The following is an 18447-nucleotide window of genomic DNA, read 5'->3' as shown; positions in this document are numbered from 1 at the left end:
TTTCCTTCCTTGGACATGTTGTCAGCTTTAGCCAAACTTCCTCTCAACTCGACACATTTTTCTCCTTAGGAACGCTAAACATCTCATAATTAAGACACACAAAAAACAAATCCCACAACAACCATGTCTATGTCAGGGGGACTAATACATGCAAGACACCACAATTATTTATCTACACAAAAAAAAAAAATATGTATATCTGACAGCCGAGTGAAGAAAAACTATTTGATATTTTGGGAAATTATGACAAGAAGGGTCATACTAGAATATGCATGATTCCTGAAGCAATTTAACATTTTCATCACGATTTATCTAACCAATGCGACGTGATACAGACAGCTGACAGATACATGCACTGGTTTCAAGGGAGAGCACCTTGTGGCTGAACGTTTAGCATGTAATCGTACCTGTACTGAAAATATCCATCACCTTTAATACATTACATATAATGTGATATTAAAACGAAATGTACATTCAGACACTATCCAAAGTACAATACATGACATACATGACAAGGGTGGTATATTTACCAGGTCGTTAGGGGAGAAGTGATCATTGAGGTAGTCAGACACATCCTCATCCCGTCCTTCTATGACCTGATCTAGCAGCCACTTCAACAGTTGCACCTGAAACACAATGCAAACCTGTAATTAACACCCATCTTGGGTATGGAGATTACCTCTGCAAAGGTATACCTAACAAAACTACAAACAAAATGTCACTTTAAAAAACTGTAAAGGCGGTACTTTAGGTTGAATTTTTCAAATCAAGACACTCAAAACACTGCAAACAACAAGAAATCTAATACGCAAGCCCTTCATCACCTTGTTTCTTTATGATTGTATGTATTTGTGAGCACTATTATGCTTGTGATGCTCAAAAATTATTGGAGTTGCTCATCTGGGGCAGTCTTGGATACATATGCAGTTGAGCTATTCCAGCTCAACAAGAAGGCAGTACAGGATGGTACTGAGCCATCACCCACAACGTTAGCTCAGTGAGCTGGGAGTAGTTATACTTGCATATGTTGTTAAGTACACTTTGTTCTATTTTAAGATCTGGTGTTACAAACCCGACTAAGTCTGTATTCGTCTTATAAATGCAGTTTTATGCCCCAAAAATAAAGCTAATCTTCATCTAGTTGGCTGTAATCCATATCATGTCCGTGAGTTAACATACACTTAAGCCCACTACACTATGTTATGTATTCCTTCGCCTTTTGTAAAACTTCTGGCTATATGTAAAATGATTCAAGTTAATGTACATTATAAATTCAATAAATTAAAATTTTTTCATTTACATGTGGAACTGATCTTGTGTGACGTTTTTCTAGATGTGTTGACCCCAGAAGAAATCTGAGACTTACTTAGTTACAGTTATGATAATTAACATGTAAATAATCAGATGAATTCATATTACACTTGTTCTCTCTGACAAAGTTTGAGAGCGTATCCACAATTATTTATCTGTGAATCAGAACATGGCCCTAAACAAACTAGACCCCACTCAGACTGAACATGAAGCAAGTCTTTTTTCAGCAGTGGGAATTATAGTACAATGATAAATAGCTTGTAAATTTAGAAGACAATCACACAAAACCCACGTGGAGAATATGTCAGGTATGTTCGTCTTGTACAGTCTGATAGGATTTTACCTAGGCATTAACACAAACAGCTTTGAATACACCTATATTAATACAGATTAATAAGATTTTTCAATCTTTTGAACTAGCTCTGTGACAATTATTTTAAAAACATTCTGAGAACTCCGGGGTGTAAAGCTCTTTACTGACAATTCCTTTTTAGCGACATTTTCAAAACAATTGTATGCATGAATTCCAGTGAAAAGAAGTGCTTTAGAGGTGGAAAAGGTTGAAGATTTACAGTTTATGATCCATCTGAAGACTGAATGAGTTTATGATGGAAACATAGAGGGAAGGGAAACAAAAGCAGACTTGAGGAAAACCTCGCATCAAGCAGGGTGAGGTATGAGATTGACATTAACGGAACACCAAAATACTCTAGACCAATAATACAACTTACTTTATTCTCAGGTGAAAGGCTTGATAATTTTTCGTCTTTCAGACTGTTATCTGTCCTCTGATGAGACGTAATCAACTCTGATAAATGATCTTCCAAATTTTCAAACCTACAAACAATGAATTCAAAATAAAATTGACAGCTTTAAAATCTATACTGCTGATCCATTTCAAATGATAATGAAGTTTACCCAGTTCACATGAGTTTGCGCACACACATGCCTATCTGGATGTATATACATACCGACATGTACACACCAATAGCTCCCCACCCAAAAAACATATGACCCTTGTCTTGCTGCTCAAAATACATTTTAATGATAAACAGTTATCAAAATGCTTTAATACCTAAACTATAATATATTTTTAGTTTTAGACTTGATACTGAACTATTACACTAGAGTAAAACACTGATATCTTTAGAATCTTTGGACAGCCATTCCCAGTTAACAGGCAAACATAAACAAGAATAACAAACTCAAAAAGGTAGTGATGAAAGTAAATGTCAGTTTTAATACTGAAATATAATTTGTTACCAATTAAAAAACCAACAAAATGTGAATGTGTTATTTACAAAATATACTACCTGTAAAATCAGTCACAAATGTCCAGCCTGACAAAATTTAACGCCAATGTACTCATGTTACATAAATACATGAATAACACTCGAAGGATTCAAATAACATGTACACGTGTACGTAGATCCACGGTATACATGTATACATGAGTACAAATAATATTCCTTAGAGCATGTGTTATTTGGGATCACGAATTGTTGCAACACCAATGTCAAGCAAACCAATATACATCAATGTTATACATGGAGAGGGGGCCTCCATGGTTCAGTTGGTTAACGCTCTAGTACAGCGTAATGACCCAGGAGCCTCTCACCAATGCGGTTGCTAGGAGTTCAAGTCCACCTCATGCTAGCCTCCTCTCCGGCGGTACTTGGGAAGGTCTGCCAGCAACCTGCGTATGGTTGTGGGTTTCCCCCAGGCTCTGCCCGGTTTCCTCCCACCATAATGCTGGCTGCCGCCACATAAGTGAAATATTCTTGAGTACGGTGTAAAACATCAATCAAATAAATATATATATACATGGAGACACAATGACACACATAGGGGAAATGCACATTTAACTTCTAAATAAACTTTGCTAACTTTGATAAACTAATCATCTGAACTCCTTTAATGAAACAACATCATACATCTTAAAGCTAATTTCTATTAGCTTTTGAAGGTAGGTTTTAATGGCCTTGAATGAAGATGGAACAAACAAAATGAAGATATTTTCTACATTTGGTGACCATGTACATGTATTCTATACCACTGAGATGCTTGTAAGGTTCAGTGATATGCTAGGCAAGATCCTGATGGAAAATGGCAGCCTTGTTGACCGACAAACTTTTCAACACAGCAATGACATACTGAAATTCAGGACATTTTTAAGTGTCCCATAAATGCCTTCACAAAGCACTCCAAAGAATTGCTGCAAATATGCAGAAAAATTACCACCTATAGGCATAAACAAAACTGAATGTAGCCAATCTGCACGCCTTAAATTCCACAAGCCAGTGATGTAAGAAATAACATTTGGACTACATCTTGAATTAAATGTCATCAAAGCAGGGGGGATTACATAATTAGAATTACTGACAAAAATTGTACTGCTTCCATCTCCACTCCCAGTAATACCACATTTGTCTTTTCAGAAGACACCACATGCTGTTATAAGTCACATGCGCATACAGCTATTACAGGAGTAGTCACCCGTGTGTAGTTAGAAGTGAATTATAAGACTCACTACTATGGGCAAGAAAAGTTTCAATTTCTAACACACAACTGGGATAGCTACATCTGTACAAATCATTACACAACCAATGAATGGTAACTGTTGGAATCTCATAACCACAAACTGCACAGTCACTGAGGTCAGTCAGCAATGACCGAAAACCAACAGGTCTACTAACCCAGAGATCCAGAGGAGAGGATCAAATACAGGGTGGATAACCAAAAGCCTTGACAACACATATCTCAATAGTCAGAGATCAATGACAGGATATCATATGTTCTGAATAACAGATTAACGAGACTGAATGAATGTCAGATAAGTAATTGCCATTAAGAAAAACAACCCAAAACAGAGAAAGGTAATTTGTTGAAGCAGAAGAGTATCACCCTTGTGTTGGACACAGTGAGTTATGACAACAAGTGTGTATAATTTCACTCTTTTTAATATCTGCCATATTGGTGTACTAGTGTTGAAAATATATGGAAAATAAATGAAGTGTTAAAGGAAATGTGATTATCAGATCAGATTTAGAACTAGTTTAACAGTCATAGTATTATCATATAAGCTACATGTATGTCGCTCTGTTAACCATATCGGCAACACGTTTCTCTAGTATGGGTACAATACCTACATATTGTACCTATGCACACCTGTGCAGAAATGCTGTGACAAAATAATCCTGTTTCCTGTAGCAGAAGCCTGATGAAGATGCATGTGTGTATTCATGTGTACAATGTACTACAGGCAGGGTAACTCACTGACACACTTTCACCTGTATGGGGCACCTCCACTGGTTGTATGTTCAGGAGTATGAATCTACTGACCTGAATGCTTTCCTCTACCACACCTGTGTCAATCTGTGGGCTTATGAATTATCTATACACAGATAGGTTTCTGGGTCAGGTCTTAATACAGAATACTTAACATTATTAGCATAACTTATCCCCATTAAATGGATCTTCCCTGATAGACCCAGACAGAAAGGCAGCCATGCACCATACAATATTAGATAAGGTCACTGAAAACCAAAACAGGATTTGAAATGAGAAAATGTGTAGATTGTGAAAGCCGATTTGTCAACAGCAATCATGTCTCCTTCATGTACAACTATTATAATCATGCAATAAACCAGCGACAAACAGCTGAGTTCAGTGAACTGTCATATGGTGTCAAGCACATGTTCTTAATGTTCACTGGCAGAGAGCAGTGTTTAAGAGAAGGTCTACCCTTCCCAAGGGGTTTGACATGAAGATATCCGCAGGTGCTCCAGAGACACACTTCCTGCGCTAAGCTTTGATCTCTAACAACTGATTTACAGCATTTACCCGTGTGGTTTGTCAGAGATGAGGGCTGCGCACGTTGAGGGGCAGCAGCAGCAGCAACAGTCAGCCACAGATCTGAACCTCCCTCTGCCTGCCTATCCCTCACACCTGACATTTAGGTAATTGATCAGATGCCCCACACTCAATCCTAAACACACGACAGCCACAGAGTAGGAATCACTCACTTCCTCTCTATCCATTTCCTCTTCAAGACCTGCCTCTCAGACCCAGAACACATGCATTTTCCAGCGACAGCCTGTAGCCATGACATATCTACCTGACATCAGCAATTTAATCCCTCCCGTAGACATTTCTACCACAGCCCCTGGACACAATGCCAGTGACATCTCGCCTTTTTTTATTATCGCCAGGGACTTCTGGCACATATATTCTCACACAGATCATATTTGGCTTTTTAGCAATACTACATTTCTAATCACAGATTTGCCTAATTCCAACCACTGAAAGTGCGCTTGTAAGTTTAATTAGAACTTTACTTTCACAGAGAAGGACATAATTTCTGGGGGGGGGGGGGGGTGTTATCGTAAAACTAACATTAACTGTTTAGGGGGATTTTAATAGGCATCCAAAAAATCAACAATATACGACAGGTACATTTCAGAAATCAAATTTCTTCCCACACTCTGACATGTAACAAATAAGACCTGATCTTGAAAAAGGTGCAAATGAAAACCATAAAGCCAGAATAAATTATCATGTGGATGTCCCTAATGAGGTCACCATAACCAACTGCCATTTGATAAACTAGAGGTCAAAGGGCATCATCTGAAATGTATGAGCCTTCCCAAATTAAGACATTACCTCTAATACTCTGGGGAGTTCTACACCAAGCCATACATACATGCACCTGAATTCAAAACAACTGAGAAGTAAATGGCGATCTGACTACCACAGCAACCTGATAGATGGCCAACCTGGATGACAACAGCCATCCCATATACATGAAATCATCCAAATTACAGGGTGTTCAAACCCAGACAACATGTTCATGTATTGATAAACAAAATGACTGTGGTCCATTCATTATTCACGTGCTTAAGATATCATCCACCTGATGTTCATTATTTCGATACACAGCAATCAGAGATAAACATGTCACAGACATCACCAAAGAATTCCCTGCCTCGAGCTTTTATTTCATAATATTGACAACAATATAAGACTTACACTATTGCTGTGTTCCCAGTGAGGTAACGTAGGAGATTTGTAAAAATATCCAGCAACGGCCAGCTTTCTTTTTCCAACAAACTGTCTTCAAACTCCTGTAAAAATCAAATGAACAATGAATGAATTAACACTGATATAACGGAAATATAACCACAATATTTGTACCGATATTTCATTATATACCTCTGTGAAGTACAATCATTACTTCCATGAAAACTTACTACATGCATGTCAAAAATATCTGAATGCTACCACATGTGCCATCATCACGGCACAAGCTAAAGTTTATAAAAGAGACTCTGATCTTATATACAAGTAGTTCTATTCTGCAAATCAGAAATTTACTGAAATTTTAATTTTCAGCCACTAAAATATTTTACACTGACAATATTCTCCACTTCTTTTAAGACATCTTTAACATTAACGATATTTAACTCAAAGACTAGCAACATGAAGTTTTGAATCGGGTAGTTTCCAATAAGAAGTCAAATGTGCAGATCTCTTGTTGATCTTCATTTGGGAACAAACTGCTGGAAGATATATGTACACATAATATAGCCTCAAGCACTACCAGTTTGGAATTCAGCTGCCTTCCTACTACCAGACAGATTCTTGCTACCTGGCTCACACCCAGCAGACTTAGACAATGCCATTATTACATATACAGCTGGCAAAACTAGTTCCAGATGCTGTATGGATATCTTCACATCAGTAAATATGTCCATCAATAGGATTGTTTATACATGTATACGGAAGGTATAGGCGAGTCATACCATACTCTAACTGTTGTATGACGAACAGGCCTGCCCTAATCCTTTCCTTCTGCAGGAATGAGCTTGGGCACAGTCCAACAAAAACTATACTAAATTTAACCAAAAAAACACCACAGAAAAGCATAACGCATCTTATACACAGTATAAAACCCAATGATTTTGCTCATAATTAATGTCAATGGTACAGCCTAATTCTAAATTCTGACGGAAAACAAAATAAAATTCTTACGAACTGTTGGCCTCTCAGGCTTATTTTTAAGACGATGGCCCATAATAAAACATAGGAAGACTGACCGACAGACAGAGCAAATGATAGATATGTTTGACACAGTTAACAGTTTGGGATATAAACAACTCTATTCACATCTCACTTGGCTTCTGGGTATGCCTTTTAACAGGTTTGTACATAATACACTTAAGTTGTAAACTTTCATTTTGATACCTCTGTTGTTTTTTCTGGAGCTAAGCATGCTCACCTACAAAACTACCCATACACATGTTAAGTCAGAGACAGGACTTTGAGCCTGCAGGGCTGACCCTGCCCACAAACAGATTTTCAGGTGTAGCATAAGTAAGTGTGTACCTTCAATGAATGTGGCTCACTATCTCAATATAAACATAGGCACACATTCACCACAGAAAATACAGGTCGAGTATTTGTTCCACTCTATGATGAACTACGCCCAGTCATTTTCTTAGGGTTCTTCATGGCTAGTTAATAGTGGAGGTTCTCGGCTTTCAAAGATAAGCCAAAAGATGTGTCTCACACCTGCCCTGGACAAGTGATTATCTCAACAGCCTGCTCAATGGCTGGCCAAGATGATATTTCTTCAGCTGTATGCACTAATCCCTAGTTATTGGTGAAAATACAACCTGACACCCTGGGGGAAATACAAATACTGAGATTGGTTAATAAAGCATGTGTCCTGAGGGAGAAGGCCTGTGGCTCCCTGTGGGGTATTGATCTGGGCAATAGTAGCTGTTGGTTAATACAGATCAGATCTCCAATGACATACAACCCCAGGTAAACAGCAAAGGGACAGCTAATGATTTAATACCTGACAAAATCAGCAGGCAGTTAGAGACAACCTGCCGCAACAGCCACCACACAAACTCACACACATGATCAGAGAAGTATTGCTATTCAACACAGGTGACAAAATGTCTTTACCCCTTGATCAGACTTGTCTGTAACAAGGCAATTTAACTGTATTATCAAGACTCGAACAAGATAAAACATAAAAACATCTTGGTCAAAGTTCATAATCCTGTACTCAACACTCAGAGATATGAAGACTGAGAGAGCAATCTTAACCCATGTACTATGCACAACAGCCATACGTGTGTATGTATCCTTAAACAACAAACAAACTGTTACATATACAAGAGTGTAAAGGCTTGTTCACCTGGGAGAACAGAGGTGGCTGTTTGAACAACACTTCAACTGTGTACAGACCCAACACACACACACAACAAACATCCACAGTTCAAGCAGACACAGAAACTGATAGACCAGGTAACAAGCATGTGGGAGTCAACATAAAGTGTAACCATTCTAATATATGCTGAAGGTATGAAGTTTCATCCTACATGTAACTAAGCTCAAACTTAGTCATTACCACTGTGCTCTGTCATGCTGCCATGCTTACACGTATGACCTAATTGTGCTGCCAGCTAAACAAGACAATGTCATAAATCACAGGGACAGAGAGTATGCACATGACGTTTCTGACATGATTAATGAAAATATCATTGATATCTCACTGAGAGAAGGAGAAAGTCGAATCTAGGAGACAATTATTGGTGGGAAAAACTGTAATATGGGGGGGGGGGGGGGATCACTGAAATATTACCAAGAGTGTGCAGAATTTGAGACATGACTATTGAAAAATGATACAGAGAATATAAGCTTACTCCTCCATCAAGAAAAAAACAACAAAAAAACAGTACATATGTAGTATATATGTAAGAACTGCCCTGACCATTACTGCTAAAAAGAAAGAAAATGCAAAATGCAAACAACCTCTAAACATCTTCAGGCTCTGTAATTTGTAGAATTGCAATTTAACACACGGAATGACCTGTGCGTCTTCAGCCTGTAGGCCTTTATCCCTACTATACTGATCAATAGAAACTGTAGCCTGTGTTTTCAAGCATCAACCTTATTGTCACCAATTTACTGAACAGCACTTGAAGCAGAAGGCTGAGAGTTACATATGTGTAGATGCATGTAAATGGAGCCAGCAGGTATTCAGTGATAATCTATAGCTGTCTGGGCTGTCAATACTGGATTCATTCAGAGTGGCAGACAAGTAATCAAGGCTGGAATCAGCTGAAATGAACTGATCACAGAGTGTAAAGGCTTGTTCACGTGGGAGAACAGAGGTGGCTGTTGAACAACACCTCAACTGTCTACAGATCCAACATACACACACAACAAACATCCACAGTTCTAAATTAGTTTATGAGCGTTTCCATAGAGTCATTGTTTTCACTGAGCAGACACAGAAACCGATAATGGCTAATCCTGCAACCACACAATCAACAGAAAATATTGATGAGGGAGTCTTGAACATCTATGGAACAATACATGGGGCACATGACATCGCATACAAACAGCCAGCCTGCGACCATGCTGTTGGTAGGTGAGTCCCATAATTCACCATGACAATCAAACAAACTTGTAGCTTGGAGGCAGTGAGGCCAACAATGCCAACCTCTATCTTTGTGTCTTATCATGAGCAGCCACTTACAGGCATGGTGAATTAGTGTCAGCCACATCTCACACACAAATTACGTCAATAGAAAACAACTGACACCGACACTGTTCAAATTATTTGAGAATGCTGCAAACAATTAGACCAAGCTGAAGTTTTTGTTTTCATCAATGCACAGAAAACGATCACTGAGTGAGCATAAAAACAAAAATTTAGAGCAAATAATGAGAGCTGTTAAAGATTTTCACCTATAATAGTTATAATCCTGGATGTCATGGCTACAAGAGAAGAACTACACAAGGTGACTTCTCTTAACATCCTTCGCATACCAGTATCCGATTGTTTACCATCATACTACACATCTCTTACTATGCTTTATATGCTTCCAGTAATACATTCTGGGAAATGCTGTAATGAATCATAGACAGTAACAAAATAACTGAAGCCTAGATTTGAATCCTTGCTTGGCACCTTTTGATTACAAAGCTTTGGAATGGCTATACGTAAAAGGACTTCAAACTGTGCACAGTTGTCCGTTTAGATTGCCCTCAATTTATAGATATATGTACCAAGGTGTATAATGGAGGTTTGCGGCTTGCACATTTCCATGGGTGTAACCTCCTCTGGCCAGTAAATGCTCTTGTCACTAGCTGTGCACCTGAGACTGCTTGTCATCCCCCATGTTATAGCCTGTACGACCGCTCCATGCACATGTAAGCTAGCTACCACCAGGGGATAATTATCTCATCAAGCATGTACTAGTCAGGCAGCTGTCTTACTATACAGAATACTAAATATAAGTATCATTAGCTACATGTACACGCGTGTCTATGTTATTGCATATGGAGTGCCCTGGTTAGTAACATGTAACACTTCCGAACTGCAATACATCTTCTACAAGGTGTCTAAAAACTGGTTACACATGTTTCATTTGTGAGAGACAATGGTTTGATTAATTGAAACATTGATTGATTAGGGATTGATGCTATTTTAACATTCCTTTTATATTTATTTGTTAGTGTTGAAAAAATGCTGTCATACACGCTGAGAATGGGACGGAATCCTTATTGTTCCATCCTGCACACACACACAAATGTATATGTATATCAGTTTTGCATGTACATGTAACAAACAGTTTACCTATGAAACCTTATACCTGACACATCTCAGCTCTGATGTAGACCTTGAGCACAAATAACACCTGTTGCATTTCACTTGTCCACTCGATGTTTTAAAGGGTACCCAAGCTTACACAAAATTCAATTACACCTAGATAAGAACAGGTAACATATGTTTAGGTCCGTGAACAAAAGTCGTTCTAGACTCGCAATAATCCATTACTGTGTTGCTGACAACACTGAGCCTCTAGGATAATGTACACCTCTACATATAATATCTACACAATCTGTCAATGAGGGCACACTGACCACACAAGCACATCAGTCACAAAACATGCATGTAGTGAGCACAGCACTAAACCAAATACATCAACAGCACATTCACATACATGTACAACTGCATTGAGGGTTTGTCTGTCAGCACTCAAGATAGGAATGCAATCTGGGTCTATGGGTCACAGGGAATTAACTCATCAATAATTAAAGACATAGATCTGAAAGTCCTTGAGCACCAGTTTCTACATCAATGAACACAGCACACATATATTAACATGACTGCAACGACACTTTTTTGCTATCTATCCACGTGCATTGTGCATCCACTGTACAAGTATATTTTAGTTTTTGTAAGTATATATTACAAACATTAATATATACTTAGAAGAGTGGATGTCATCACAGTATGTGCTGTAGGGGCACACTACAAACAATGGGGACTGTTCTGCATTAGGTTACTCTGTTCAGATCAGTGTCGCTGTTCAGATCACTGCCCCTCAATCTAACCAGCCCATGAATGACCCTTGTACAAAAATCTACTTTATATGACGGTAACCACAAACTTAGTTTCACTTCTCACATTTTCACTAGCCCTTCTTCATCAAGGTTAGAACAAATAAGATTCAGCTGTATATATTGAGGCCATTTAAAAGCACACTTAAAAAAAAACGCTTTCCAAAAATGTTGTAAAGATACTTCATGACAATGATAAGGGCTATCAGGAATATCAACAGCATTGTATGTCCTATGAAGACCTTCTTCAATTCTACTGTACAAGCACACAAATTTCAAAGGTTTCTAGATTTTGTGTCCTTTGTGAGTGTTTCTAATGCAACCACAGAAAATATAACAATATAATATAATTATAATCACACAAGTGTCACTGGCACAGATGAAAGCAACATGTACAGCTCTTCTAAAAATATCCATCCATACAGCATTATGTACTTACACATATATACAGCTGACCGAAAAAAGTTACGAACAGGATTCATTTGTCAAAGAGGAAAGTCTGAGAAATACCTCACAGCTAAATCCATGAAGTACAGACACTAGTAATGGGCATCCTGGAGTTTAGAAGTACTGGGGAGGGGGTATAAAGTCTTTCTCCCTGCTGAGAAATCTCTTCAGTTTCTTTTGAACAAAGCCAATGTCTTTATAATACACCATACTAGACTCCTTCACAACATGAAAGCCAAGCTTCCTGCTGTGATTCCCATTTGCCTCATGACCTACACTGGAATTACATCAGAAATCTTTTCACAAGTGGCAACAAGGCTAGCTCGGACAACACTTGAAGTCTACACAATTGCCTACATGCGCAGGTGTGCTTAGCTGAGACGGGCTGTTAAGTGCAAATGATAAGTTAACCATCCACACATATATCTCCTTATTTCCCTGAGGTGTGCCCAAAAAACATCACAGAAGACGAGATGCCCCCAAACTCATACTTTCTACACCTATTCTGAATGTTTTCAAATATATTTATACCTTAGAACACTGCTTGATTTCATGGTGGTTAACAGTATGATGACAAAATTTGTTGCTTACCCCAGGCACTCCTTTTTTCTCCACTGATGAAACTGTGCAGCAAATTGGTATTACATGAAAAAAATTCTTGAGCATAGCGATAACCAATGAGATAAATAACAACATAATGACACCAGTGTGTCTGAACACCTGAATATACCTATACACGTCTTTGCCACAATGTAAAATTCAATTTTATTTATTTCATTGGTGTCTTACGCCATACTCCAGAATATTTCACTTATACAACGTTGCCCAGCTTTATGGTGGGAAGAAGTTTATTTTTAGAATATGTTTGTCACATCATGCATGTAAGTTCAGTCAAACAATATGTAAAATGCTGATACAAATAATTCCATCAAGCCTGTGCCACAACATTGTCATTACAGATTTTTTTCATATTTACATGAATTGTAATGTTTTATTTAAATTTATGAAATGAAGCTAGATGACATTGATGAGGTGAGCTAGATTCTTGCATGTACACCTCCACACGGCATCGTAAATTACACTTACTTCTCCTTTGTGTAACGAGGTAAGCTAGATTCATGCATGTATACCTCCGCACGGCATCGTAAATTACACTTACTTCTCCTTTGTGTAACGAGGTAAGCTAGATTCATGCATGTATACCTCCACACGGCATCGTAAATTACACTTACTTCTCCTTTGTGTAACGAGGTAAGCTAGATTCATGCATGTATACCTCCACACAGCATCGTAAATTACACTTACTTCTCCTTTGTGTAACGAGGTAAGCTAGATTCATGCATGTATACCTCCACACGGCATCGTAAATTACACTTACTTCTCCTTTGTGTAACGAGGTAAGCTAGATTCATGCATGTATACCTCCGCACGGCATCGTAAATTACACTTACTTCTCCTTTGTGTAACGAGGTAAGCTAGATTCATGCATGTATACCTCCACACGGCATCGTAAATTACACTTACTTCTCCTTTGTGTAACGAGGTAAGCTAGATTCATGCATGTATACCTCCACACAGCATCGTAAATTACACTTACTTCTCCTTTGTGTAACGAGGTAAGCTAGATTCATGCATGTATACCTCCACACGGCATCGTAAATTACACTTACTTCTCCTTTGTGTAACGAGGTAAGCTAGATTCATGCATGTATACCTCCGCACGGCATCGTAAATTACACTTACTTCTCCTTTGTGTAACGAGGTAAGCTAGATTCATGCATGTATACCTCCACACGGCATCGTAAATTACACTTACTTCTCCTTTGTGTAACGAGGTAAGCTAGATTCATGCATGTATACCTCCGCACGGCATCGTAAATTACACTTACTTCTCCTTTGTGTAACGAGGTAAGCTAGATTCATGCATGTATACCTCCACACGGCATCGTAAATTACACTTACTTCTCCTTTGTGTAACGAGGTAAGCTAGATTCATGCATGTATACCTCCACACGGCATCGTAAATTACACTTACTTCTCCTTTGTGTAACGAGGTAAGCTAGATTCATGCATGTATACCTCCGCACGGCATCGTAAATTACACTTACTTCTCCTTTGTGTAACTAGGTAAGCTAGATTCATGCATGTATACTTCCACACTGCAGTGTAAGTTAGAACCACTTCTTCTTTGTGCATTTATACAAGTAGGATGAGTGCATGGTCACAAAGTCACACAACCACAGGAGAATGTCCTCCAGGAACCATGTGGACAAAATTAATTGTTAGCCTGCTGTGTCTAGTCTCCAAAGGTCACACAGTGACCATGGCCAGCCTGTGTACTGGCTGGGGGAGGGGGGATACAGTACACCAGTCTGTTAGCCACCAAGATCCCCCACCCCCAAGGATTTTTATTTCTACCCTACTTTTCTTATCTTTCACTGAAAATTGACTAGCTTTCCCCTAGAAGACATCCCTCAGATCTCCCGGCTAGCAGGGGGTATTATCAGCCTTTGATGTCCAACTTTACTATACTGTGTTAGTCTGAAGATTAATGTAAAATGCTCACACAGAAGTTCCTATCATTTGTGTTACTTTCCCATGGCCATTTCAGATTTCCTGCCTTACAGATTTCTGACCTGCTCTGCGCAGTAACAAACAAGATATATCCTCAAAGTAACAGCATAATTGTATATCCTCAATATAACAACATATATCCTGAAAACAAGAACAGATGTTATCAATGTGACAAAAGGCACATATCCTCAAAATACAGTAATAAACAACATAAATCCTCAATGTACAGTAACAAACAATATATATCCTAAACATAATAAACAGCATATATCCTCAACGTAATAAACAGCACATATCCTCAACTTAACAATCAGCACATACCCTTTAACCCTACTATGCTGCTCTTTGCTTAATGATGAGAAGTACTAAGAATATGCTATAGACTTGAAGCAGAAACAGGTACCATGAAGATACATACATATACATGTAGTATGCATAATCTAATAAATAAATGACACCTGACCCAAAAGTGTGATGACTAAAGCAAAAATCACTGCTCAACACCTCTGTCAAGTTCCCATCTCAGTGACACCTTCACCGCCTCCCCTTATCTTCACTCCATATCCCCACCACCCACCCACACCTACTGGTAACCCCCAAAATGGTCTTAACCTTACCCTTCAGCAGGTTTTGACGCCAACTTGCGCTTTGCTCTAAACTGTACCAAACAGCTTCCTTACCACCTTAATGTCAAATCTATGAAAAAATTCCCACACAGAACATACAGTAATACAGATATCTTCATAGATGAGTTAAACAAATGGTCTAAATACATGTACATGGAATGGACGCTCCTCATTTTGAACAACAGCTCTATGTTGTATTACTTAAAACTCATTTAAACTTTATCCCTTTGAAGTACTACTGTATATCACTGAAAGTTGGAGGTTCATGAACACACATGTAACAATTCTTAAGAGTTATCAGTTACCAGATAAAAGATGTATAGACATTTACCATCAGCATGTCTGCCAGTATTACAATAGTGGTGAGGTATGGTGACATGCTGTACTCTATAGCCAGGTAAACTAGATACTTGTCATATTTAAGTACATACATGTAGCTCATCATCTATACAGACTTAGGTCACAACAAGTCGGCCAGACTAAGATACAGACAGTCCCTCTACGTATTTAGGTAGCTTAGATTTAAATTCTAGGATAAAAGAGGCAATCCAGACATCTGCTGAGTGGAAAAGAAAAAAAAAAAACAAAAAAAACAACTAGCAGACAAGCAGCACAACACCTGAAGAAACGGCATGATGTAAGCGTGCCGCCACAAAGATGTATTTATATACCTGAACTACATACCTGAGCATGTCCCTGAATGTCAAACGTGCCTGGGAGGACTCTATTATTTTGTCAAGCTAATAATCGCTTCTACGGGGCATGACATAGGTGTCTGCTTTGCCGCTGGTTTCACTACAGAGCCGGGCTTTGGGTGAACTATCCCCAAAACACGGCTCATTGGCTATATAGGTCATCACATATCATAGACATGCATAGACACACAGGTCTTCAACACTATTACAGTCTTTACACTCAGGTGTATACAAAAATCCAGTATATAAAAGCCCTGTTAACAATGCCCACAACTAGCTTGGATTTCAGAACGATCAACTGACTCTGCAGTGTAAATTCTTCCCGATTAGCAACTGCCAGTGCTCCTAGTTATGGGTTCTGGCTCTTAGCACATGGCGGCAGGCAAAAACCATCATTAATGCTTTTTGAGGTTTTTTGACCCAGATCGCCGTGAAGGGTCTAGATGAGATGAGCTACCTCACCGGCGTACATCACAGGCCTGCTTTATTGTTGGATCTGGCCAGCATTGCTTGGAAAAGCTGCTCAAATACAGTGGTTCTGTTCAAACATAGCCACAGCAAGAAAGAGAGAATCTAAATTCAACAATACTGATAGGCATATCAACCACAACTCTCGCTCAACTTTTACTTCTATCAAGCCTACAACATGTGAACAACTGAGCACAGAACTTACATGTACATTAGAGAAAAGTAAGCTTCCACAGGCATGGAGCAAGTGGCAGAGGGGTATATCAGGGTAAATCAGTGGAATGTACTGACCAGTTAGCCGCTGATTTGCCTTGGGGATCTGCCAGATCAACACAGACCTTCCGGATATCAGGTCAGTCATGAGTAAAAAGGGTCTCCCATCAGTAACAGATAATGTCTTCACTCTCAGCAGGTACCACAGAGATTCCCTCCACTTTGCTCAAGTTTGCAACGCGTAGTCATCTTCAAGCCTGCCGTACAGCATGAGAAAAGGACAACAGGCTGTCATGAATTCCCCGGAAGCTGTATAGTTGTAGCAGAGTGCAAGTTAACACAGCCAAAACAGTAGTTAATCCAATCCTGGCTGGGTGAGGGACATGTAACACATCTTGATATCAGTACAGGATCAATGATTTGACTTGTGCCCTAAACCCTCTCTCTCACCGATCACATATATTTGTCTGGACTACAGCAAAGATAGGGCACACAGACACACATTTTGAAGGCAGGCCCACAAGCCTGGCCAGCTGAGCTTACACAGTGGAGAATAAAAAGGGCTGGTGTAGAATGTCCACATATGTACCCAGCTCCTCAAGTTCACAAGCAGTTCAGAGGCAACCCGCACCCTGTGGAGTCACTGTGAGAGTGGCGGGTGGCTCCCCTGGCCTAGCCCTCAGTCAGCCCGCCTCTTACTAGGCTCCCAGCTCACTCGTTCCACTTGGTAGAGCAAATGTCTTTGTTATCACTCTAGGCAAAAACAGAGGGCGAAAAAAAATTCCCCCGCACGGCCTGCAGCTGTAAAGAGCGAATAGGGAATTCTACAGCTAGAGAGCTCACTGATGTGCATCCAAATAGTTTACCGGCGTTCTGATTGCTCTCATCAATGATGGCACAGCAGTGTGTTCAAATTAATCAGTCAGTGTTCCACTCTCCAGGCTAAGAAGGCTATATCAGTGTTCAGTGGAAGTCAGAGCTGCTGTGCCTTAAAGCTACATGAACAAATATCAACAGCAAAGCGCTGTCCATAACACGGTGTACCATGTTGATGCTGCCAGATTGATACTACTTCAAAGATAGATAATAAAAGAGAAAAGCTTCATTTATGCCTGCAGGAACAAGTGTAAAGGGGTTAAGCAGTAGGCACTCCGTATGGAGGAACCTTTAGCCCTTCTCATGCTGAGAACATGTGCCTACTTAAAACAGAGAGCAGCCAGTGGAGGACCAAGTGTACTAAAAGAATGCCCCTTAAATCTCTCCACATCCACCAGTTCTCCCCAGAAACTGTTTCAAGACTGCTGCCATGTGCCCCACTCCCATCAAAGCCGGGCCAGAAATACGATAGGCTACATTACCTAAATTTATGCTGTTAGGGATCTATCAGGGCCCCTACTAGCATCTGTGACCAATCTAGCTAACTGTACTCACTGGGTTTACTGCTCTGATGGGCCAAGCCTCCAAACACTGTGCAGTTGTGATCCAGCCCTGCTCCCCTCCTCCCCCTCTCCCCACACTCTCACTTCAATACCACACTCCTCTAGGCCCACAAAATACATAAAAAAGTAGTAGTGCACAGCCAGACTTAAAAAAAACAGACCTGCCTGCCCCTTAGATTGCCATACAGAAATGTTGATGTATAAACAGAAGCATTGTTGTTGTGGTGTAAAAACTACAGATGTGAAGGG

General features: G+C 39.4%; 1 protein-coding gene across 2 annotated transcripts in view; it reads right to left on the bottom strand.

The window, feature by feature from the left end:
* LOC135466775 (trithorax group protein osa-like) overlaps positions 1 to 18447 on the bottom strand; it is an 80798-nt gene that overhangs the window by 25154 nt on the left and 37197 nt on the right. For both annotated transcript variants that reach the window (XM_064744445.1, XM_064744446.1), the window contains exons 3-5: positions 6340 to 6434; positions 2043 to 2148; positions 531 to 626 (exon numbers count right to left, since the gene is read on the bottom strand). In XM_064744445.1, coding sequence (XP_064600515.1) covers positions 531 to 626; positions 2043 to 2148; positions 6340 to 6434 — 297 coding nt within the window. The remainder of the gene's footprint in view (positions 1 to 530; positions 627 to 2042; positions 2149 to 6339; positions 6435 to 18447) is intronic.

Source organism: Liolophura sinensis, chromosome 6 (genome assembly GCF_032854445.1).
Source record: "Liolophura sinensis isolate JHLJ2023 chromosome 6, CUHK_Ljap_v2, whole genome shotgun sequence".
NCBI classification, from domain to species: domain Eukaryota; kingdom Metazoa; phylum Mollusca; class Polyplacophora; order Chitonida; family Chitonidae; genus Liolophura; species Liolophura sinensis.
This window is presented reverse-complemented; position numbering and strand designations above follow the sequence as displayed.